General features: G+C 41.0%; 1 protein-coding gene across 2 annotated transcripts; it reads right to left on the bottom strand.

The window, feature by feature from the left end:
- Positions 1-3: 3 nt before the first annotated feature.
- On the bottom strand, positions 4-10611 carry LOC109419966 (transmembrane protein 131 homolog; the record flags this gene model as incomplete). Of its 2 annotated transcripts, none has more annotated exon segments than XM_062843882.1 (3): positions 4-2238; positions 7870-10142; positions 10326-10611. In XM_062843882.1, coding segments are annotated over 2 exon segments (4287 nt in total), but the record flags the coding sequence as incomplete, so codon positions are not given.
- Between the last annotated feature and the right edge of the window lie 10242 nt (positions 10612-20853).

Here is a 20853-nt window from a genome sequence, read left to right on the forward strand (position 1 = left end):
CACCGACGTCGACGTGGATTTCACGTTCTGCTGCGGCGGTGACGGTGCGACAATCGATGTTCCGAGGGACAGAGAAACGCCACCGATGGACTCGTATCCGAGGGGAAGGCTCTTGGTCTTTTTAACGTTCATTTTGCTGTTGGTAGCGACTGTTGCAGATTGGTGCGACGAAGTAGGCGATACCGTAGCCGTCGCCATCTTTGATGATTGCTGTTGTTGATAGTGTTGCTGATGATGGTTACCGTTGTTGTTGTTGTTGAAGCTATGGTTGCTGATGCTGGCGATTGAGCTGGAATCCGATTTGGTTTCACTGGGCGGAGTTCTACTACTCGAAGCGTGATGTTGATGATGATTGGTGGAGTGGTTAAATGATTTGGTTGGAGGCGTTTTGTACGAAGCCGAAATTGACGACAGGGAGGACGCCGTGGAGGACGACGATGTCTCTGAGCTTTCCGTTGTAGTTGAGCTGCAATCTTCGTCGACTGTAGTTTTGTTGCGGTCTTTGGTGCTGTTTGGTGCGGTGGGAGGAGTTGTGGGCGGAGTGTGCTCCTTGGGAGGAGTAATGGAACGTCGGTTTTTCTGAGTCCGTTTATCAGTTTCCGGCGAGGTTTTGCTGGACACCGTCTCAGAAGACTTGGATATAAATCCTCTTCCAAGCTTTGAGGTGAAATCATTCCACGTCCTGTTGAAAGCACTTCCATTGGATGCTTTAGAACTGGGCTGTTTGGGCGGAGGCTTCTTCTTTGCGCTTTGGTTCTGGTTGTTCCGGGCGTTGTTCGGATTAGTCGAACCCTTGTCTGCAGGGACTTCTTCGGTAGATGACGGACTCTGCAGTGCAATTTGTCGCAGATCCAGAGGCGGTTGGATGGGACCCCTATCTCTTGACTGACTGAAAAAGTGATCCTTGATGACTTTATTTGCATCCAGGAATGCGGCCATCAATGTTCCAACCAGGGCCAACGAAAGCAAACAGATCAGGATGATCCTTAAAATGGACTCGAACTTTGGCCGGATCAAGCTCGAGCTGCAGGATTCAAGCCCATGCGCAGGTACCGTTCCCAGTAGGGTAAAATTGACAGGGAAGTTTGTATCAGTGTCAAAAATGAGCGTCCTGGTCACCCTTGCCAGCGTGAAGTCCGGAGAGAACGCAATTTCAATCTTTTTGCTGGAATTTGGTTCCAGTACGAATGGGGCACAGTCTAGCACCTTGAACCCATAGCCTTCGCAAAGGATATCCTCCACCCGGATGCCCGCAACCTTAATATCAATCTCTCCGTAGTTTCGTGCCGTAAAGGATCGCTTCGTTTGGATCGCCACCGGATCAACTCCCGGTTCCTCGAACTTTGAACACGACTTCAGGTGCTTATCGGTGATTTCAAACTGCAGCGCCGTCGGAGAACCAGGCTTTCGGTTCCCGAACTTGAACTGCGGTATTACGGCTCTGGCCTGGACCCAAACCGCTTCGATCAACGTAAGGTTGTTACGCATGTAGAAAATGGTCGAGTAAGTCCCTGGCACTTGGGTCCTAAATCTAACAGCTATCTTCAAAATCGACCTGGGTTTCACATAGTTGACGTAGATATCATCATGCTCGAACAAAAAGAACGAAAACACATTCTCCTCAGTCAAGCTACAGTTGTCGCACTTGGACAGTATCTCCGCAGGAAATCCGCTGGTGTCCTTCCCGTGAACTTTCACGTCGTGCAGCACCAAGTGCACGAACAGAATCTGATCCGACGGATTGTCAATTGTTATAAGTCTTATCGCCTCCGTATCTGTATGCATCATCGGGAAGTGGATATTCTCCGTCAGAAGCTTTGGCCACACCAGGTCTACCGACGCGTTGAACTCAAACTTCCGAATCGGGTCCGTAATCAGCTGGAACCGAATGCTCTTCCACGAATTGCTCATCTCCGAATACAGTTTCAACTGCTGTCCAATTTTCTCCCCGTCCAACTTCCGATACTGCTCGTAACTGTCCAGCGTGGCCATCCACTTGACCCCGAACGGTTTGGAGAGCAGATCGAAGCTACTGTAGCAGTCCAGTTTGCAGATGGCTTTGGGATCGAACAGCAACCGGCCGACGGTGGTCACCGTGTTGGGATGGATCACCGGTGGATGCCGACTGTCGACCGCCGGAATAAACTCGATGCCGTCTACATCGGTCTTGATGCCCTGGACGTGGATCTTCGATAGGAACGTTGAATGTGCCGTCAGGTTCAAGGAGCAAACTTTTCCCTGTGGGTTGGAAGAAATGAAACAGATGGGAATTAGTATTGATGGCACAAGAAATAATTAGGTATGTGTACCAATGAATGGCAGCACAATATATTGATAAATAGTCAATGCTGATAGACATGTTGTATAATAGCGGGATCCCAATAATTGGCGGACTACAGTGAACATGTTATAGTTTTCTACAATAATAAAAGGTAAAACAAAGACATTGTTTGGTCTATCTTAAATTCAGTCAAAGAACCGCAGAGCTAAGAAGTAACGTCATTCCAAATATACCTCATCGTTTGTTAAAAACGGTCACGGAAAACCGAGAAGGTACTGGACTGAAATTCCGCCAAAGAATCCTTAGAAAGGAAAAAAAACTAATAAAACGATTGTGCTACTTTTCCCCGAATGTCAGTTACCAGAATATCCCATTTCACCGAATGACATTACATTCTTGATCGAAGTGATCCTTTACCACACAATGTTCATGATCCTAGGAAAAAGGTTGTTCAAGGAGTTATCCGACCTTGAAGTAGACAGTTATTAGGAAGCATAATATAGTTATAGAAGGGCCCATATAGCCGAGGCGGTAAACGCACGGGTATTCAGCATGACCATGCTGAGGGTGACGGGTTCGATTCCCGGTCGGTCCAGGATCTTTTCGTAAAGGAAATTTCCTTGACTTCCTTGGGCATAGAGTATCTTCGTGCCTGCCACACGATATACACATGCAAAATGGTCATTGGCAGAGGAAGCTCTCAGTTAAAAACTGTGGAAGTGCTCATTGAACACTAAGCTGAGAAGCAGACTTTGTCCCAGTGAGGACGTTACGCCAAGAAGAAGAAGAGAGAGAATATAGTTATAGAAAGAACGACCACCTATGAAAAGAAGGAGCAATATCGCCATTCTTCATTCATTTGTTTGCCAAACGTCTGGAGAGTCATAAAACGTTGAAGAACAGACGATAAAATAGAGAAAGGTGCATTAGAGTGCATACTTAATATATAATTCGGGGAAATGGGTCATTTGGGGTAAAGCCCCATTCGGAGAATCGGCGATTGGGAAAACGACATTCGGGAAACCGAAATTCGGGGAAAAGTATTGTAGAGAATGAGACTAATAGTAATGATTAATAGTAATGAAATAATCGATTTAAATCGATTGATCGACACCTTTCAAGTAGGGTGGATGTACCAATTATGGCACTATCTAAGGAAAACTATTTGTACAAAAATAACGAGAAGATCTACGAATGTCATCAATATGTTAAAAGATAGCGAAATTTCCACACTTTAAAGGAAAAATATAGAAACAGAGCTAAAACTACTTTTAGTATTTATTACAGCGTGTGCCAATGATAGGAACCCTGTTCCAATTATGGTTACATTTTTTAACTTCGGTTCCTTTTCGCACTATTTGCATGCATTCCTTATGGGATTAGCCATAACTGGTACACTATGGCGAAAAAGGGTGCATTGTGCAAGGAAGCCGAAATTTTAAGGAAGATGATTTATTTCTACCATAATTTGAGCAAAATGTGGAATTTAAATGAGTGCAACCGAGTGAGTGTGAACGTGATCTATTGTTCACATTTTTTTTCTTGCTGGTTTACGCCGTTAAAGGGTGAAAATAAACTATGGCGAATGATTGGTACTATAGCCATAATTGGAACACTTACCCTATGTATCTTTAAACATCCTTAAGCACTTTTTGCTTCATGTGATTCCGAGTATTAGTAGATTACCTGAACAGATGTTGTGAATGGTGCACCACATATTGCCATATATTTACAAAGATCGATATTAAATTTAAAAAAAAAATGAATGGCCTTATATGTCCAATATTATGGGACAAACATCAAATTCTCGCTCCAGTCGACTTTTTCGATTCCATTTAGGTCCCAAATGAACTGTACAAAATTTCAACGCAATCGGTAAAACTATAATTTAGCGCAAGCGGTTCAAAGTTTGCATATGATTTACTATGGGAAACGTTACATTTTCAAACAAAAAATCCCAGAGGTTGCTCTTTGTCTCCTTAATTCAAATCGATAAACGCTTCTTGCAGGAAAATCATTTATGAAACTTTCCTTCAAAGACCGCAAAACAATTGGATGCTTGTGGAAAAAGTTATTGATTTATTACCGATTAGGGGGCATCCATAAAGTACGTCACGCTTAGAGGGGGAGGGGGTTTTGAAAAGTGTGACAAGCAATGTATTGGATATAGGAAAAACCCGTACGAAGGGGGGGTTGAAAATTCCCATTTTTAGCGTGACGTACTAAATGGATGCCCCCTTAGTGATCTAACGAACGGCTTTTTGACAGACTGGAGTGTGCCAATTACAGAGGGATCACCAGACTTACCATCTGTTCATTGATTTTAAAGCAGCGTACGATACAGTGAAAAGAAATGAGCTTTGGCAGATAATGTCAGAACATGGTTTTCCGGCGAAAGTAATTAGGCTGATACGCGCAACGCTGGATGGATCAAAATCAAGTATTCGGATCGCAGACGAAGTGTCTACGTCGTTTGTGACCTTGGATGGATGATTAACGCAGGGGGATGCTCTTTGAAATTTATTGTTCAACATTGCACTCGAAAGAGCGATTAGGAGGTCAGGCGTGCAGAGGAATGACTCTATCATCACACGTTCGCACATGCTCCTCGGTTTTACGGACGATATTGATCTCATCGGCATCGTAGGGCAGTGGAGGAAGCTTATGCTCCTCTGAAGAGAGAGACAGCGCGGATAGGCTTGACGATTAACTCTACCAAGACGAAATACATGATAGCGGATAGAGACAGAAGCAGGCCTAGTGGTGTTAGTGCTAAGGTAGTTGTTGATGGGGATGTGTTTGAAGTTGTTGAAATATTTCTTTATCTTGGAACACTTGCGACATGTGACAATGACGTTTTCCATGAAGTGAAAAGGCGTATTGAAGCTGCGAATAGGGCTTTTTACGGATTGCGTAGCCAGCTTAGGTCCCGTAACTTGCAAACACAAACACAATTCGCTCTGTATAAGTCGCTGATTCTTCAGGTTGCCCACTACGGTCACGAAGCGTGAACGCCGTTGAAGAAGATCTACTATCCCTACACGTTCGGGGAAACTGGAGGAACATCGCCCAAGACCGACGAAGACGGTGCTCTACTATACGCTCGGCGTTGGATTAAAGTTACTTTGTAGCAAACAATGTATCAAGATAGGAAAGGTGTCGACTTCTGAATGCTATTTAGCTAGGGTGACAATGGGTATTATCGGCAGGTTTGTTCTCTTCGTCATGAGGGGTTTTTGTCAGTCAAATTGCCTGAAACTCAAATAATTCAGCTTAGTTGGGAAGGATTTGAGACCAACTCTGAGTTCAATAGGTTTCAAAAAACGTCCAAAGACGAAGAGAACAAAACGGCCGAGAATAGGTAATTTCCCCTACCTAGGTTACTGTAGAAAACATATTCAGTAAGCACGTGAGCATTCAAATGTCAAATGCACCGACCCAAGCATCTCGTTAAACATAGTACATGGCTCGATCGAAATGATTCTGCTGATCAACGTGTTGGTTCTTTGATAACTTGGTTGTCTTAACAGTTTTAGCCCCCATTATCCGAACAAAGTTCCGAATCGAAGTATGACGCACTGAAATCGAAAGCACTGAAAGTGAAAAGCACATGTTTATTGATACATCAGCTTAATAAGAAGCAGTTAAATGTTTTGTAAAACTACTTTGTAAAGGAATCAGTGCTTGTCGAATAAAATTCTTATTAAACTTTAAAAAAATGAAAAATCATATAATCAGTAATGTGTAGAGCATAATTTTTGTTTAGCTATCATTACCATTGTTGGGCAACAATTCAGCAAGCTTGTTTATTTGTGACTTGCAATTGTTAGTTGGGTGTGGTGTATACCACCCTTAAAACGATAACTGCAAATGCAGAATCGGTATATTGATACAATATCTATTATGTATATATGTGTAGAAATAATGCCCTTTTGTAGATTGTCAATAAATAATGCAGTGAGCAAAGGCTCATGAGCTTATTGCGCCAACAGCTGAACAGTAACAACATAGGGTATCACGCCACTTGGGCGGTGGCTTCTATATTCGTCTGTTTTCCACTATAACTCAGTCAATTTTAAACCAATTGACTTGAAATGTTATGCACGGGTAGATACTATACCTATCTCACCGCATTCCAAAAATTGTGTCAATTGGTTCAAATTTGACTGAGTTATAGCGGAAAACAGACGAAAATAGAAGCCACCGCCCAAGTGGCGCGATTCCCTAATTGACTTTTTATTGGCGATTAAAAGTAAAGGATTATGTCGTGAAAATTTGGAAGTTTAAAAGCAAAATACCAGTTCCCTATTAGCTGCGTCCAAACATAAAAAAAAACTTTAATAAAACTTGCATCTTGTCAGTTCAATTTTTAAAAGAAAGAGTCGATGGAGAGAGTTCGATCATGTTACTGTTGCCCTTATTTAAACTTAATCTAGATTTTTTTGGTAAAATTACCGGTTAATCGATTTTTTTAAGCCGTTTAGTTTATCTGAAACGACTCAATCACTTAAATACAAATTAAGATTTCACAAAACATGACCTCTCTTTAGGAGGCCAATTCTTTCAAGAAGAACATAGTTCAAATATCTAGCAGTTGCTAGAGCCTTGCTACTCTGATATACAGTCGAACCTCCATGATCGATGTTCCTTGACTCGATATCGACACATTAAGGTAATTTTTTCCATACTGAAAAATAATTTCTGTGTTACTTTGCTTCGATTATTATTATTATCTTTAAAGATTTGCAGCCCTAGGCTGGCTCATCTCTCGCTTCGATGCTAACATACATGTACATAGACTCATTATTGACACAGCAGGAAAAGAAAGGTCAAATATATGGGATCTTAAGCAGTAGAATAACACAAACTATTTTGGTTTACCTTATTTATTCATCTTCACACATCTTACATTCAGAATTATGTCGTCAAATGATCAGTATGTCAAAGAACTTTATGCCAAACGGCATAATGGCTGGGAATGTACGCTGAATATGTTCCATTAGCTGCATTGATTGCGGGCGTTAACCTTTATGAAATTATTACCCAGGAAGTATGATGTTGAATTTTCCAGGTACTATTTCAAGTTCACGATGCGTCCACAGAATCCGTCCATTTTCGCAAAGCAAAATCAATTTAAAAAATGTTGATTTTCGTGTTCTTGTCTGTAATTGTACTTGTTCTTAGCATCGTGTTCCTAACTAATGAGTTTGCCTAATCTGTTTGATTAGCATTGTTTCGATCATCACGCAAACGGACTTCAACTCAAAGCAATAATTAAAAAAAAAACACTATCTAGTCATATTTGTCATAAGATTGATTACCACTCCCTGGCGAGGACGCTGCAATGAAGGGCATAATCATTTAGTGGGGCAACAAAACTCATATTAATAATAAACATTAGCTAGTTGCCTGTCGTTTGCTGAACAGCTGTTCCATAATCGGAAACAACCGAGGCGAAAATAACAAACAAACAAGTAACACACCCCATTCTTCATCTATCTTCATCGTATCGCTCAAACTGATAACGCATTCGCCGCAAAAACCGCGCTAAACTACTCTGTTAAAATTAAACTCATACGTCTACTTACCGGGAAGCAATCGTCGAACCGCAACAGTTCCCGATTAAGCTCCAGCCGTCCGACGGCCGTGGTAAAGCTGATCGGGGTCACTAGCTCCTCGAAGTCGGTGCTGATGCTGAACCGCCCCCGATAGCTATCGGTCGTGCTCGATTGCACGCTGACCTGGAACACGATCCAGTGGTGCGGCTGAATGGTGTGACAAAGGATGAGATTTTCCCCGGAGTGCGGCCCGCAACCGCGCAGGATCACGGTGATGGTCGGGGCGCCGGAGCCTTCGGATGTGATGGCTCCCTTCCAGTGCCGGATGGCGATCCCGACCGGATTCGGATTGTAGAAGGCAATCAGCGTTTCGCCAATCGTCGACGTTGGCAGGATGCCAAAGTTCAGCTGTTTTTCGTCCAGGTCCAGCTTTTCATAGTCGGCCGGAGGTCGAGGCGTGGTGGTGGAAAACGGGAGAATCCGTTTCAGCTTCCCAGTGTAGCTGTGGATGGGGAGATCGTAATCGGAGACGTTCGTCGCCAGGCGGATGAAGGTCGAGATGGACCGGTTCAGGTTGTCGGTGAGAATGCGCGATATCCGGAGGAGCGTTTCCTCCTGATCTGGCTGCAGGATCTTGGGCCGGAATGCTTCGATTCGAAAATTTCTGGAGCAATTTTCCGGTATAGTGAGGTTGGAAATAGCTAATGGCACGTTGAAGCCGTTCCGTATCACCAGACGTCTTGGGGTTTGAAGTTGCATGTTTCGACTCGACTGCTGGCCATCATCGAATGTGAGAAATTTCAAAACGTCCGGTTCGTACTTTAGACTTCCTCGGAGAATTTGCACCGAAATGGGAATTTCGATGTAGTTTGAATCATCGTGCCGAGAGATTTGGTAAGCATACGATACTATAATGTTACCCGTTATTGATTTTTGGCCTGGATAGATTTTGCTCCAATCAATCTCGAGGTGAAGCATGTACGGAGGTTTCTTAATGAGATGAACTTCTAGACCATTGATATTGTCTTCTTGGGAAAAAACGCCCCACGATGTGAATACGACCGGGCGTTCTCCAGAGTTGGTAATATTCCAGCTTACCTTGGTCACATTTTCTTTTCCGCCACCATCGGCTGTGATATCCAAAAAGGGCACCTTTGTGTAGAGACCGGTTTCCTTCCGGATTTCGATTTCGATTGGAACCACCAACATCTTGTCAATAAGAGTTGGCTCTTCACTTCCGCCGGATATTTTTATTCGCACGTAGGACGTATGATTACCGGGAGTTTTCCCGTGAAATCTGACGCGGATCACGCTCCTGGTACTGTGCGGAGGAATTTCCCATAGGGCTTGAGGACCTTCTTGGGCGCCACTGGGCAATTCTAGCTGGAAGTTCCCTCCGCTGCTGTAGATTTCCACAATCTGAAGTGGAGTATCGTGAGGATTGTACAGGGTTATCTCCGGCGTAAGTGTGGCATTTAGAGGTGCCTTGAGACCCACCAATGGTTTCAGTCGATAAGGACATGCAATTCCTTCGCCTTTGACCTGGTACTGGAGAAGCCCAAACGAGGTGTGAATCTCAATCGATCCGGCTGTTGCTCCAAGCTGTCGCGGAAGGAACACCACGTTGAATGTAGTGTTTCCCTCCGGCGGAATTACGGATTCCTTGAAGTATGAACTGTAGAAATCCGGCGTGCTTCCGGAGATTGAACCCAGGAATACGCTTCGACTCTTATGTTTATTGATCAGGATTACCACCTGGTTGTGCGGATCACCGATTGAGCGTTCCAGGAAATCCAGCAAACTGGGCTGGAAAACCAAATTTCCCACCAACTCTGGACTTGTCTTGTCCAACATTCCGGGACCCCTGCCCACCGCCTCGCCTCTCTGTAACATTTCGTCCATCAAATCCTGCGCCGCAGACGACGAAAACAACTCCTGTGCCCCGAAACCAAGCTGGTCAGTTTGATGTTGCTGCTGCTGTTGCAACTCCGGTCGAGGCTGTTCCGATTGAACTTGTGCCTTCAGTTGCCAAAAAATCACCAACAGGCTGAATACACGAATCGTGCGGTTGCTGCTGGCCATTTTGGTTATCCTGCTTCTTACTGCTCTACCTCTCGAAAATCCTCGCTTCTTCCTGCTTCCGTCTGCTAATTAGTCACTCTTACACAATATATTGTATCCTTTCTATTTCCGTCGGTAGTCCAACGCTGGATTCATTTTTCCTCCTGACCCAGAACTTCCACACTTTCCGACGGCTGCTGGAATATCCTTGTATCGCGGCCACAAATACCGTCTCGCTGCTGCTGTTTTGATCATTCCGATCCCAGTCGGATGTCGAAGAGAGACGCCAGCCCCGTAACGTCAAAAAGGGAGACAGCAAAATAGAGAAAAAAAAAACGTCATGAAAAAGTCCTCGAAAAACACACGCGACGTTTGTGCGCTTTGCTGGAGCGCCGAGGCGACGATCCAGACGATTTTTCGCTTACCTTTTTCTCGCTTCCGGACCGCTTTTCGGCACCGGAAAACACTACCCGGATTGATCCGGTGCTGCCAGCCGTGATATGACGCAAGTTTCGGTTGCTTTTGTTATGTCCCCGAAACGGGATCTCTATTTTTCGCAGCAACTTTGTATCGCACACACAAGAAGAGTATCAAAATCCGACCGTCTTCTCTTATCGTTCGCTCTACTGCTTTTCTTCGCCTTTTCTGTCTGCTGCTCTGCGCTCGGCACGCAACACAACCGCAAGCTGCTGTGACTACTGAATGCAACATTACTCACACCTACGCACACCAGGCGATTCGGACACAGATGAGGGGCTCTCCGATTGAATATGATCGGAACAAATTTCTTCAAAAAGGTATGACATCCTGTACGTTAATTGCATAATGCTAGAATGTTACAATTCCCCAAGCATCCAATCTAGTTTTAGCTATGGGATAAATTAAATACATACTATAAAATCAATGAAAAATTTATTGATATTATTTTATTTTATTTATACCGCATTTAGTTCACTACTGGACTGCGAACTGCGACATTATAAGTGCGAAAACGTAAATAAAAGTGCGCGATTGCATCAAATCAGGTTGATGTCTTCGGCGCACTATTTCTTCACTCTATAGAGAACAAGTGCTCTGAAGACACCGAGGTGATTTGATGCAATCGCGCACTTTTATTAGCGTTTTCGCACTCGTGAAAACTAGTGCGATAGTCCAGTGGTGAACTAAATGCGCTATATTTTATATCTTTTCTGATCATGACAATGATTTCGGTTCAGTGAGACCCCCCGGTTGGTTTGTTTTGTGTCTTTTGTGTATGTTACAAGCTTTCGGGTAAGCACACATACATCTTTGCCCGCGGATTGTTGCACGCAAGTTGCATCACGCGCGCGCAGTTTGGCATTCGAGTGTCAGGGTGCCGTTTAATGGGCAATTATAGTTACAGAAGGGAACGACGAATAGGGTTGGGTGCCGTTCGGCGTGCACATGAGTGTGTTCACCTTGGTGTTCACACTCAATTTAGAGTGATATTATCGTCGCACCACCAAATCGAAGTCGTCGCTAGAAGCACATGCGAAGTTGCAGCTGCGAAGTAAATTTGAATCTATTTTTTCTGTTGCGCATCATTAAGCTAATTAAGAGCAACAATATGCACTAATCCAAATTGAGTTGCGACATTTCTAAGTAGGTTAAAAATCAATTTTCGCACGTTCGGTCACTTCGTATTTCGACCAAAAGCATAATATAAAGTTCGAGGCAAATTCATTCAAAAAATATACTATTCTAATAATTTGGAATTTGATCCATAATTATCAAACATTTTTTCTCAAAAACTACAAGAAATTTCGCCAAGTATTCCTCTAATAGCATCATAGAATCTACACCAACAAGCGTGGTTGAATGGCTAAATTATTTTGTGATTTTTATTTATGGTATGTATACTAAAACAGCATGCTGATTTTTTCTGACATGCCGGAACCGGTTCCAGCAAGGAAAGAGAAGGACCTTACCATATACTGATCTCAATGCTGATAGCATGTAGTAGCTTATAATTCACGAATAATTTTCACTAATAAATAAAATCAAACAAACGTCATGTTAAGAGCAAAAGACCTGGGATTTCTTTATGAATTTCTTGAGGGACACCTTCAGAAGTTCTTTCAGAATTTCTCTTGGGATTTCTCCAGACATTCCTCAGGGAAATACTCTTGGGAGGCCTTTAGAGGTTCCTCCAGCGATTATTTCAGTGCTTTTTTAGATGATTTCTGAAGGAATGTAACCACGGATTCCCAAAGGGATTTCCCCATAGATTCTTTTTCATATTTTTACAGGTATTTCTCCAGTGATTTAAGGGATTTTTCCATATAACTCATCAAGAATTCCACTAGAGATTGCTCCAACAATTCCAGCTGGAATCATTCGAAGTATTTCTGCATGAATTTCTTCCAGGAACTATTTCAGTTAATTCTACCAGAGATTATTCAAAAATTGATCCATGAATTCCTTCAGAAATTTCCACAAAAAGTCCTTTAGGAGTTCATCCATCCAGGATGCTTTCAATAATTCGTCCAGAAACTGCCGCAGATATGGATTTCATCCGATTTCTTCCAGAGATTCCCACAGAACGTTTTCTAATATTTCGTTTGAAAATCTCTCCTGGGATTTCTCAGAAATTACTTCCGGCATACCTCCTGGGGTTTCTTCAGCAATTCTTCCAGTTATTCCTTAAAGAATTCATTCAAGAATTCCTCCAGGGATTCACTCGGGAATTCCATATGGGATTCTTTTAGGAACAGCATCAGAGATTATTTTGAAATTCCTCCAAGGATTCCTTAAGGTGATACGGGACGCCGTGTTATTTTTCGTATCTTCCCTCTCTTTCTAACAATTTGCCTCGCGATTTTGAAGATGGTAATCTCGATTTCTATCGCACAGAAAATGATGAAAAACAATCAGCATATGCACTGCAAAAGAGCATAAACAATTATAAATGTTTGCAGCAAAATGTGAAGTAGAATCTGAGATTACCATCTTAGTAGGAACAGAGCAATGGCGGATATTCCCTTGATCGTCCCGTTCGCCATTATGGAATTCTTCTTGAAATCCCTTAAGGAATTCTTCCTGGAACTCTTCCAGGAGGTCCTCCAGGAATTAATCCAGGAAATTTCTGCAGCCGGGAATTACTACTGGGATTTCCAACTTCGTAAATAAAATAGAAATACACTACAACTCCAATGGCGCTGTAGGCACTTTTCATATTTAATTATTTTAATAACTTTAATTGTAATAAATGATTATTTTTAAGCGTCCACGTTGTAGCGGACCTTATGTTTTGGTAAACAAAATTTATTTGCCACTTCTAGTACCGCTACTGGCGCTGTAGTGGCGTGGCAAACTAGATGTTGGTCACACGAACACGCAGAAAAATGGCGCTTGTTTAAAACAATAAAACGCATGGTTGATCACATTCCGGGTTTGTTAGTGGCAAAAGTGCAGTCGTTTGAATCAATCCATTATTTCATGTTGAAAATACCATATCTCTGTTTGTTTTAACAAACTGTCAAAAATTTCGACAAATGAAAGTATTTGTATTATCAAACAATAGAACAGTTCAGTTTAAACTAGAAATCAGTTTGTCGCTATAGTAAACTGAAAAATCGGTTGGTTTGAACTAGAATTTAATTGTGTTTACAATTTATTTTTTCTGCGTGAACAGTCGCGACATTGGACTTCTGAGGCTAGTTATTCTAATGTAAATAACGACCACCGAACAAACTACGCCAAGTTTAGGCCTATAACTCGGCCTATAAGTCGCATGATTGTTGCTTATAATAAACATTGCGAAACATGTCTAGGCATGTCTAGGCAAAATTTGAAAACATATTTACATTCCATTAGTAATAGAAAAACATAAAATACTACTTATTTATTTTATTTTTATTTTTAAATGTATTACATACATAATTACTATATTAGAAAATAAGAAATATAATTTGAGGGGGTTAGAAGCAAAGGGGTGTAAGTAACAAAAACCCACTCTGAGTAAATGAGGTTTAAAGTTTTTCACCAATTTTTCATCCAATACAAAATGTATGGAGCTTCAAAATCAACCCAATTTCGTAAAAACAATCTTAAAAAGTTCCTTAAAGCTTTTAATCTGAAGAGTATGTTGATTATGCTCAACTCAAAATCGATAAATGGTCACTTACTCTCCTTTGAATATGAGCCCCCCATATAATGTACTATAGTCTACGATAGCTGATAAAACTAATAAAAATTTCCTCCAGGAATTGCCACTGGGATTCCTCTAGAGATTCTTCCAGGAACTCCTTCAAGAATATTTCCAGGAATTTCCCCAGGGATTATTCCAGGGATTCCTTCCGAGATTCCTCTTCCGGGATTTCTTCCGTCATTGTTTAAGGAATTTGAGGAAATCTCCCAGAAGTTCCTCCTAGAATTTCTCCAGAATTACCTCCAGGAATTACTTCAAGGATTCCTGCAGGCATTCCACCTGGGACACCTTCAGGCATTTCTTCAGAGATTCCTCCAAGAATTATTGTACGAAATTCATTACGGAGTACTCCTCCAGGCATTCCACCAGGCATTCTTCCAGGAGTCCCTCCAGAGATTTCTCCAGAAATTCCTACAGGGATTCCTCCAGGAATATCTCCAAGCATTACCCCAGGAATTGATCCAGAGATTCCCCCAAAAATTCCCCCAAGCATTTCTCCAGGAATTCCTCTTAGAATTCCTCCAAGGTTACTTCCAGGAGTTCCCGTGGGGATTCTTCCAGTGATTCCTCCCGGGATTTACCCAATAATTCCTCCAAGGGTCTCCAAGAAAATCTTCTACGAATCCCTCTAGGGATTTTTCCATCCAGGATTCCCAGCCAGCAATTTGGTTGCTATATCCAAATTGCAACTGAAATAGTCACACATATATAGCACCGAAGAAATCGTATTCAACGCACGAAACAGGCATATACATACTAAAGTGGAGGCCATATCGAAACATATATACGATTACTGCGATTCCATCCAACATAATTTACGATTTCTCTTAAAACTTCTACGATTTCGCCGATTTTATCCGTCTAAATATACGATTATGCATGATCTTATTACGATTGAGAGTACCAATATACGGCTCAAGATTTTCAAATTAAAAAAATACAATTGGTGTTCAGTGGGAATCGAACTTGGGTCCTTTGATTGAGAACTGCACGTTATCTCTATTGGCTGTACTGCCAAGTTGGAATTAGAGAGTTCAAAGTGAATGGCATGGAACGAATAAAAATTAGCATGGTATGGTGCGAGACTTGTGGTGGGAGCGTTGTTGTTGTGCATTGAGTGACACCAAAAGTGGTACCGTGCAAGAGGCCCGGAATTCACATCGCTGTTGGAATCTATACACCACTTATTGTAAGTCATCTGCTAGTATGAAAACCTATATATTTGGTTGAAATTATTGCTACCATGGTTGGAATGTGTCAACAACAACAAAAACGAAAATTTGTGATGAATACCATTTTTTCTTTTTCTCCATAATACAAATATGTAAACAAAACCATTTACGATTTCCGAGACTAAGATTCGACTATTAAAAGTGCAGTAACAATCATATGCAACTGTAAAAATGAATATACGATTTCTACGATTTCATTCGCTTGGTATACGACGCAAGTGTGATGCAAACGATCAATATACAACATTGTTTTAGTTGTATACGATTTCACCGATTTTCATCATACCTTTAGGTAGCAAGCTCGACTTAGCAGATTCATGTACGATGTGAAGCGACGATTTCCATGATTCTAAGAAATCATATATACATGATGGTATGATGGTAGCGAACTTGCAGCTTGACACTAAGAATGTATTTTTTTTTTCACGATTCTATCCGATTCTATGCGATCCTACCGATAGTATCTCGCACCTTTTATGATCGGAGACGACTATATGAAGCAAAATAGCAATTGAAATTTATTTTGGCATGAAATGCGATTTTACGCAATCATTGTCAACAAATATACATATTATTATACAATTATGATTCAATATATGAAAATATACGATTTTTTCAACACAATGATTTACGATATGTGGTTGGCTGGGTTCCTTCTGCAATTTCTCCAATAAATCCTTTAGAGGTTTCTGCAGGAGTACATCCCGAGGTTTCTGTAGGATTTTTCCAGAGATTCCTCTTGGAATTTTACCATGGATACCTTCAGAAAATCTCCTAGAAATTCCTCCAGGAATATCTCAAGGATTTTACGTAGGAATTCTTCCAGCGATTCCTTCAGGAATTTCCCTAGGAACTCCAGAATCAATTTTTGGGGAAATTCCTAGAAGACTTCCTGGGAAAGTTCTGGGTGGAATTCTTAGATAAAATCTTGTAGAAATTCCTCGCAAGAACTCCCAGGAGCTCTTTTAAGTATTAATCCAGGTATTTCTCCAAGAATCCCTTCAAGAATTCATCCAGAAATTCCTCCGGGAATTCATCTAGGAACTTTTTCAGATATTTTTCCCGGAGATTCCTCCAGTAGGGTGGGGCAAATTTCAAAAAATCTCTCCGATATATGATTTCCCAAGTGGAAAATGATCTATATAGATCAGACTAGTATACTAGTATACTAGTATACTAGTCGAAATAAGTCAGCTGTACAAAAATGAGCGATTTCGGTTGATATTTAGGGGTGGCGCCAAGTGAAATTTTAGCTAGAACAAACTTTCAAAAATCATTTCAAATTTAATTTTCAAACTTACTTTTATCTCGGAAACTTAACTTATATCTCGGAAACCAGTGGAGATATCGCAATTTTGAGCACAAATTTGGTCCAATTGGGTTCTAGAATCACCGGTTTAGTCTAGAAAAAATAAGTTTGAAAATTAAATTTGAAATGATTTTTGAAAGTTTGTTCTAGCAAAAATTTCACTTGAACCCTTTGCGCCACCCCTAAATATCAACCGAAATCGCTCATTTTTGTACAGCTGACTTATTTCGACTAGTAGATCACTCCACTTGAGAAATCATATATCGGAGAGATTTTTTGAAATTAGCCCCACCTTATTCCTCCAGGGACTCCTCCATAGATTCCTTTAGAAATTTCTCCAGGCATTCATCTAGGAATTTCTCCAGGAACCAGTTTCTTCCAAGAATTCTTTCAGGGATTCCTCCAGCTGTTACACCACGAATTGCTTTTAAAATTCCTCAAGGGATGCAGCCAAGAATACCTCGTGGAATTTCTCTAAAGATTCCGCTAAGTATTTGTCCAGGAATTTCTTCAGCTATTCCCCCACGCATTCCTTCAGAGTTTCCTCTAGGGATTACTCCAGGGATTTCTACAGGGATTCATCAAGAGACTCCTCCAAGGATTCCTTTGGGAATTCCTGGAGGTATTCCTACAGACATTTCTCCAGGTATTCCTCATGGGAATTCTTCATCAATTTCTCCAGGAATTGCTCCAGGAATTTCTCTTGAAATTACACCAGCAATTTAACCAAGGATTCCTTCAGGAATTCTTCCATGGATTCCTCTAGGAAATCCTTCCGGAATGCCTCCAGGAATTCCACCTTCTTCTAAAATTTCTTCAAGGATTCCAGCAGGAATTTGTTTAGGACTTTCCCCAGGAATTCCTTCATGCATTCATTCAGGCATTCCACCAGTGATTCCTCCACGAGTTACATCATAGACTCCTCCAAGGATTCCTTAGGGAATTCTTGCAGGTTTTCCTACAGGCATTTCTCCAGGCATCCCTCAAGGGAATTTTTCATCAATTTTTCCATATTTTCTCATGGAATTACACCAGCGATTTATCCAAGGATTCCTCCAGGAATTCTTCCATAGATTACTCCAGAAATCCCTTCAGGGATTACTCCAGAAGTCCCTTCAGGGATTCCTCCAAGAATTCCACCTCAGTGGATTCCTTCAAAAATTCTTCTAAGGATTCAAGCAGCATTTTGTCCAGGATTTTCCCCAGGAATTCCTCCACGCATTCATTCAGGCATTCCATCAGTGATTCCTCCACAAATTCCTCCAGAGTCTTCTCCAAGGATTCCTTTGAGAATTCTTGCAGGTATTCCTACAGGCATTTCTCCAGGTGTTCCTTAAGGTATTCATCTCATCTAGGGGAGGCTACTAGCACCAGGCTGCAGCGATTCATGATTCATGATCATGATCATGATTTGTGTAGAACAGGGTGTTCGAAGTTCAACCAAATGTGCCCATTCTGCGAATGGAGTGACGTGACAAAAGTCGCAGTCGTATATAGAGGTGAAGAATCGCGACTCGATTGCAGTGACTCTCCATTTGATTTACACGGCGAGTCACTTCATTCCAGTCGAGACTTCTCACCTCGATGTACGACGAATCGAGCTGCGTTACATCACTCCACTCGTAGAATGAGCACAAAAGTTAAGATAGACAGGACGAGGATTGTTGAGACAGCATAATTTCGAATACGTTTCAGATAGAATCAAACAACATTTTTTTTATTTATAGTATTACACTGTGTTATTTTCATTTTTAACAGCTCTCTGATATATATTAAACTAGTTAAAACTTTTTAACTGTGTGTGTGTTTTTTTAGTTTGACCCCGGGCTACACCCAAGTCACAAATATTAATATAATTAATATTTCTGCCTATTCTCGTGTTTTGTATAGTTATGATCGGGTGGTTTCAACCACAAACCTCTCTAGGGTTTCCATGAACTTTTAATCTTAAAGTCAAACTATGAAAAAAAAACTAAGAACGCTACCTATAGTAGTTATATTTCGAATCGTTCAATTAAAAAGCAACATTTTTCTCATTTCTTAACCTAGACGATTGGAGAATTGGGATTATTTACACAAAACGGGGGGAGAGGGCGGATAAATTGAACACGAACGAAACTAACAATGCTTAAACGGATTGAAGTGTGATCTCGAAGGGTTATTTGCGTATGTGTGTGTCTGGCTATATTAACTATGTTCTCTTTTTTCGCGCAACATTTGTGTATTTTTTTTAACTCTATGAGTATCATTGTTATGCTATTTATTCGAACTCTAAACCAATTGATCAGATAGATTTAAATCAAGAAATAAAATTTGGGAAATTTATGCAAAATTTATTAATAAAAATCTAAAATGACTTCCAAACTCTAGCGTGGAAGTATGATTGATATAGGAAAGTACATATTTGAGTCCATGTTTTCCTTTCACAGGACTGCACCTAGGAGGGTACATTGTACAGTACGAAAATTTTGCAATTTTGATATAATTTAATAAATCTACCATGATTTGGAGGTTAGATGTGTGTGTGTTACCATAATATAACAGAGATTGTTTAAGGTTTTGTGTGTCAACTTTTCTTTGTCATATACGTCGTGAACAAATATTATTTGGTTAAAATAGTTAGAAGCGCATTAGGGGTTTGTGTCTGTTGGGGCGCATACGAATGTTGCTCCTCATTTGATTTTTTTTTTTCTAATGTTTTGATAATGTTTTTTTTTTGTTTTTCTACGAGATGTGTTTTGGATGAGCTGCAAGAGTGTTTTTTTTTCAGGGAATGGTAGCCACTTTTGAATTAGTGTTGAAAGCCTAAGCCCAAACACAGCAGTTGATTGGGAAGAATGTTTCCAAGTTATTTCTACAAGTCCCTTTCAATAAGTTTAAAGACTACACCCATGTAACCAAAGTTTCAGTATGAGATAGCTGTCCAAGTAACAGAATTAGCTGAATAACACTTTCTTAAAGCTAAAGTTTGAAGGAATCCTTGAAAGAATTCCTGAAGGAATCCTTGAAGGAATTCCTGAAGGAATTCCTGAAGGAATCTTTGAAGAAATTCCTGAAGGAATCCTTGAAGGAATTCCTTAAGGAATCCTTGAAGGAATTCCTGAAGGAATCCTTGAAGGAATTCCTGAAGGAATCCTTGAAGGAATTCCTGAAGGAATCCTTGAAGGAATTCCTGAAGGAATCCTTGAAGGAATTCCTGAAGGATTCCTTGAAGGAATTCCTGAAGGAATCCTTGAAGGAATTCCTGAAGGAATCCTTGAAGGAATTCCTGAAGGAATCCTTGAAGGAATTCCTGAAGGAATCCTTGAAGGAATTCCTGAAGGAATCCTTGAAGGAATTCCTGAAGGAATCCTTGAAGGAATTCCAGAAGGAATCCTTGAAGGAATTCCAGAAGGAATCCTTGAAGGAATTCCTGAAGGAATCCTTGAAGGAATTCCTGAAGGAATCCTTGTAGGAATTCCTGAAGGAATCCTTGTAGGAATTCCTGAAGGAATCCTTGTAGGAATTCCTGAAGGAATCCTTGAAGGAATTCCTGAAGGAATCCTTGTAGGAATTCCTGAAGGAATCCTTGTAGGAATTCCTGAAGGAATCCTTGTAGGAATTCCTGAAGGAATCCTTGAAGGAATTCCTGAAGGAATCCTTGAAGGAATTCCTGAAGGAATCCTTGAAGGAATTCCTGAAGGAATCCTTGACGGAATTCCTGAAGGAATCCTTCAAGGAATTCCTGAAGGAATCCTTGAAGGAATCGTTTTTGACGGCTGAAAATAAACACAAATGGGAGCTTGCACAGTGGCGCCACCATTATCTCCTTCTCTTTCTTTCCTTCGGCATCCGTCAATAACGCCGTCCTCGCCCTAAAAAATTGAGAGCAATGTTTACAAAAAGTATGAAATTTCGATGAGGTTAGGTTTTTGCTGCAAGTCTCTATGGAACGGTAAGCGTTTCATTTAGGGTGAAAAATATACAGTTTTGTGTTGTACTGACTTTTTGAACCCTTTAAGTAGAATAACTTCGTCGAAAAGGTTACACTCATAATAAGTTTTGCACCTTTTAATTTCGCCCTCTAATTTTTATCCTTTGACAGATACACGTGTCAGTTATCCACTGTCACTGAGTTTGGTCAATGGAGAGAATGAAGTTTTGGTTACATGGTTGAGAATTTCCAAAATTTCGACAATTGTTTGGAATACTTCTGTTCAATACATACTGGGGGCAAATCGAAAGTCGTTTAAGCAGTCTGG

Source organism: Aedes albopictus, unplaced genomic scaffold, assembly GCF_035046485.1.
Source record: "Aedes albopictus strain Foshan unplaced genomic scaffold, AalbF5 HiC_scaffold_606, whole genome shotgun sequence".
Taxonomy (NCBI): Eukaryota; Metazoa; Arthropoda; class Insecta; order Diptera; family Culicidae; genus Aedes; species Aedes albopictus.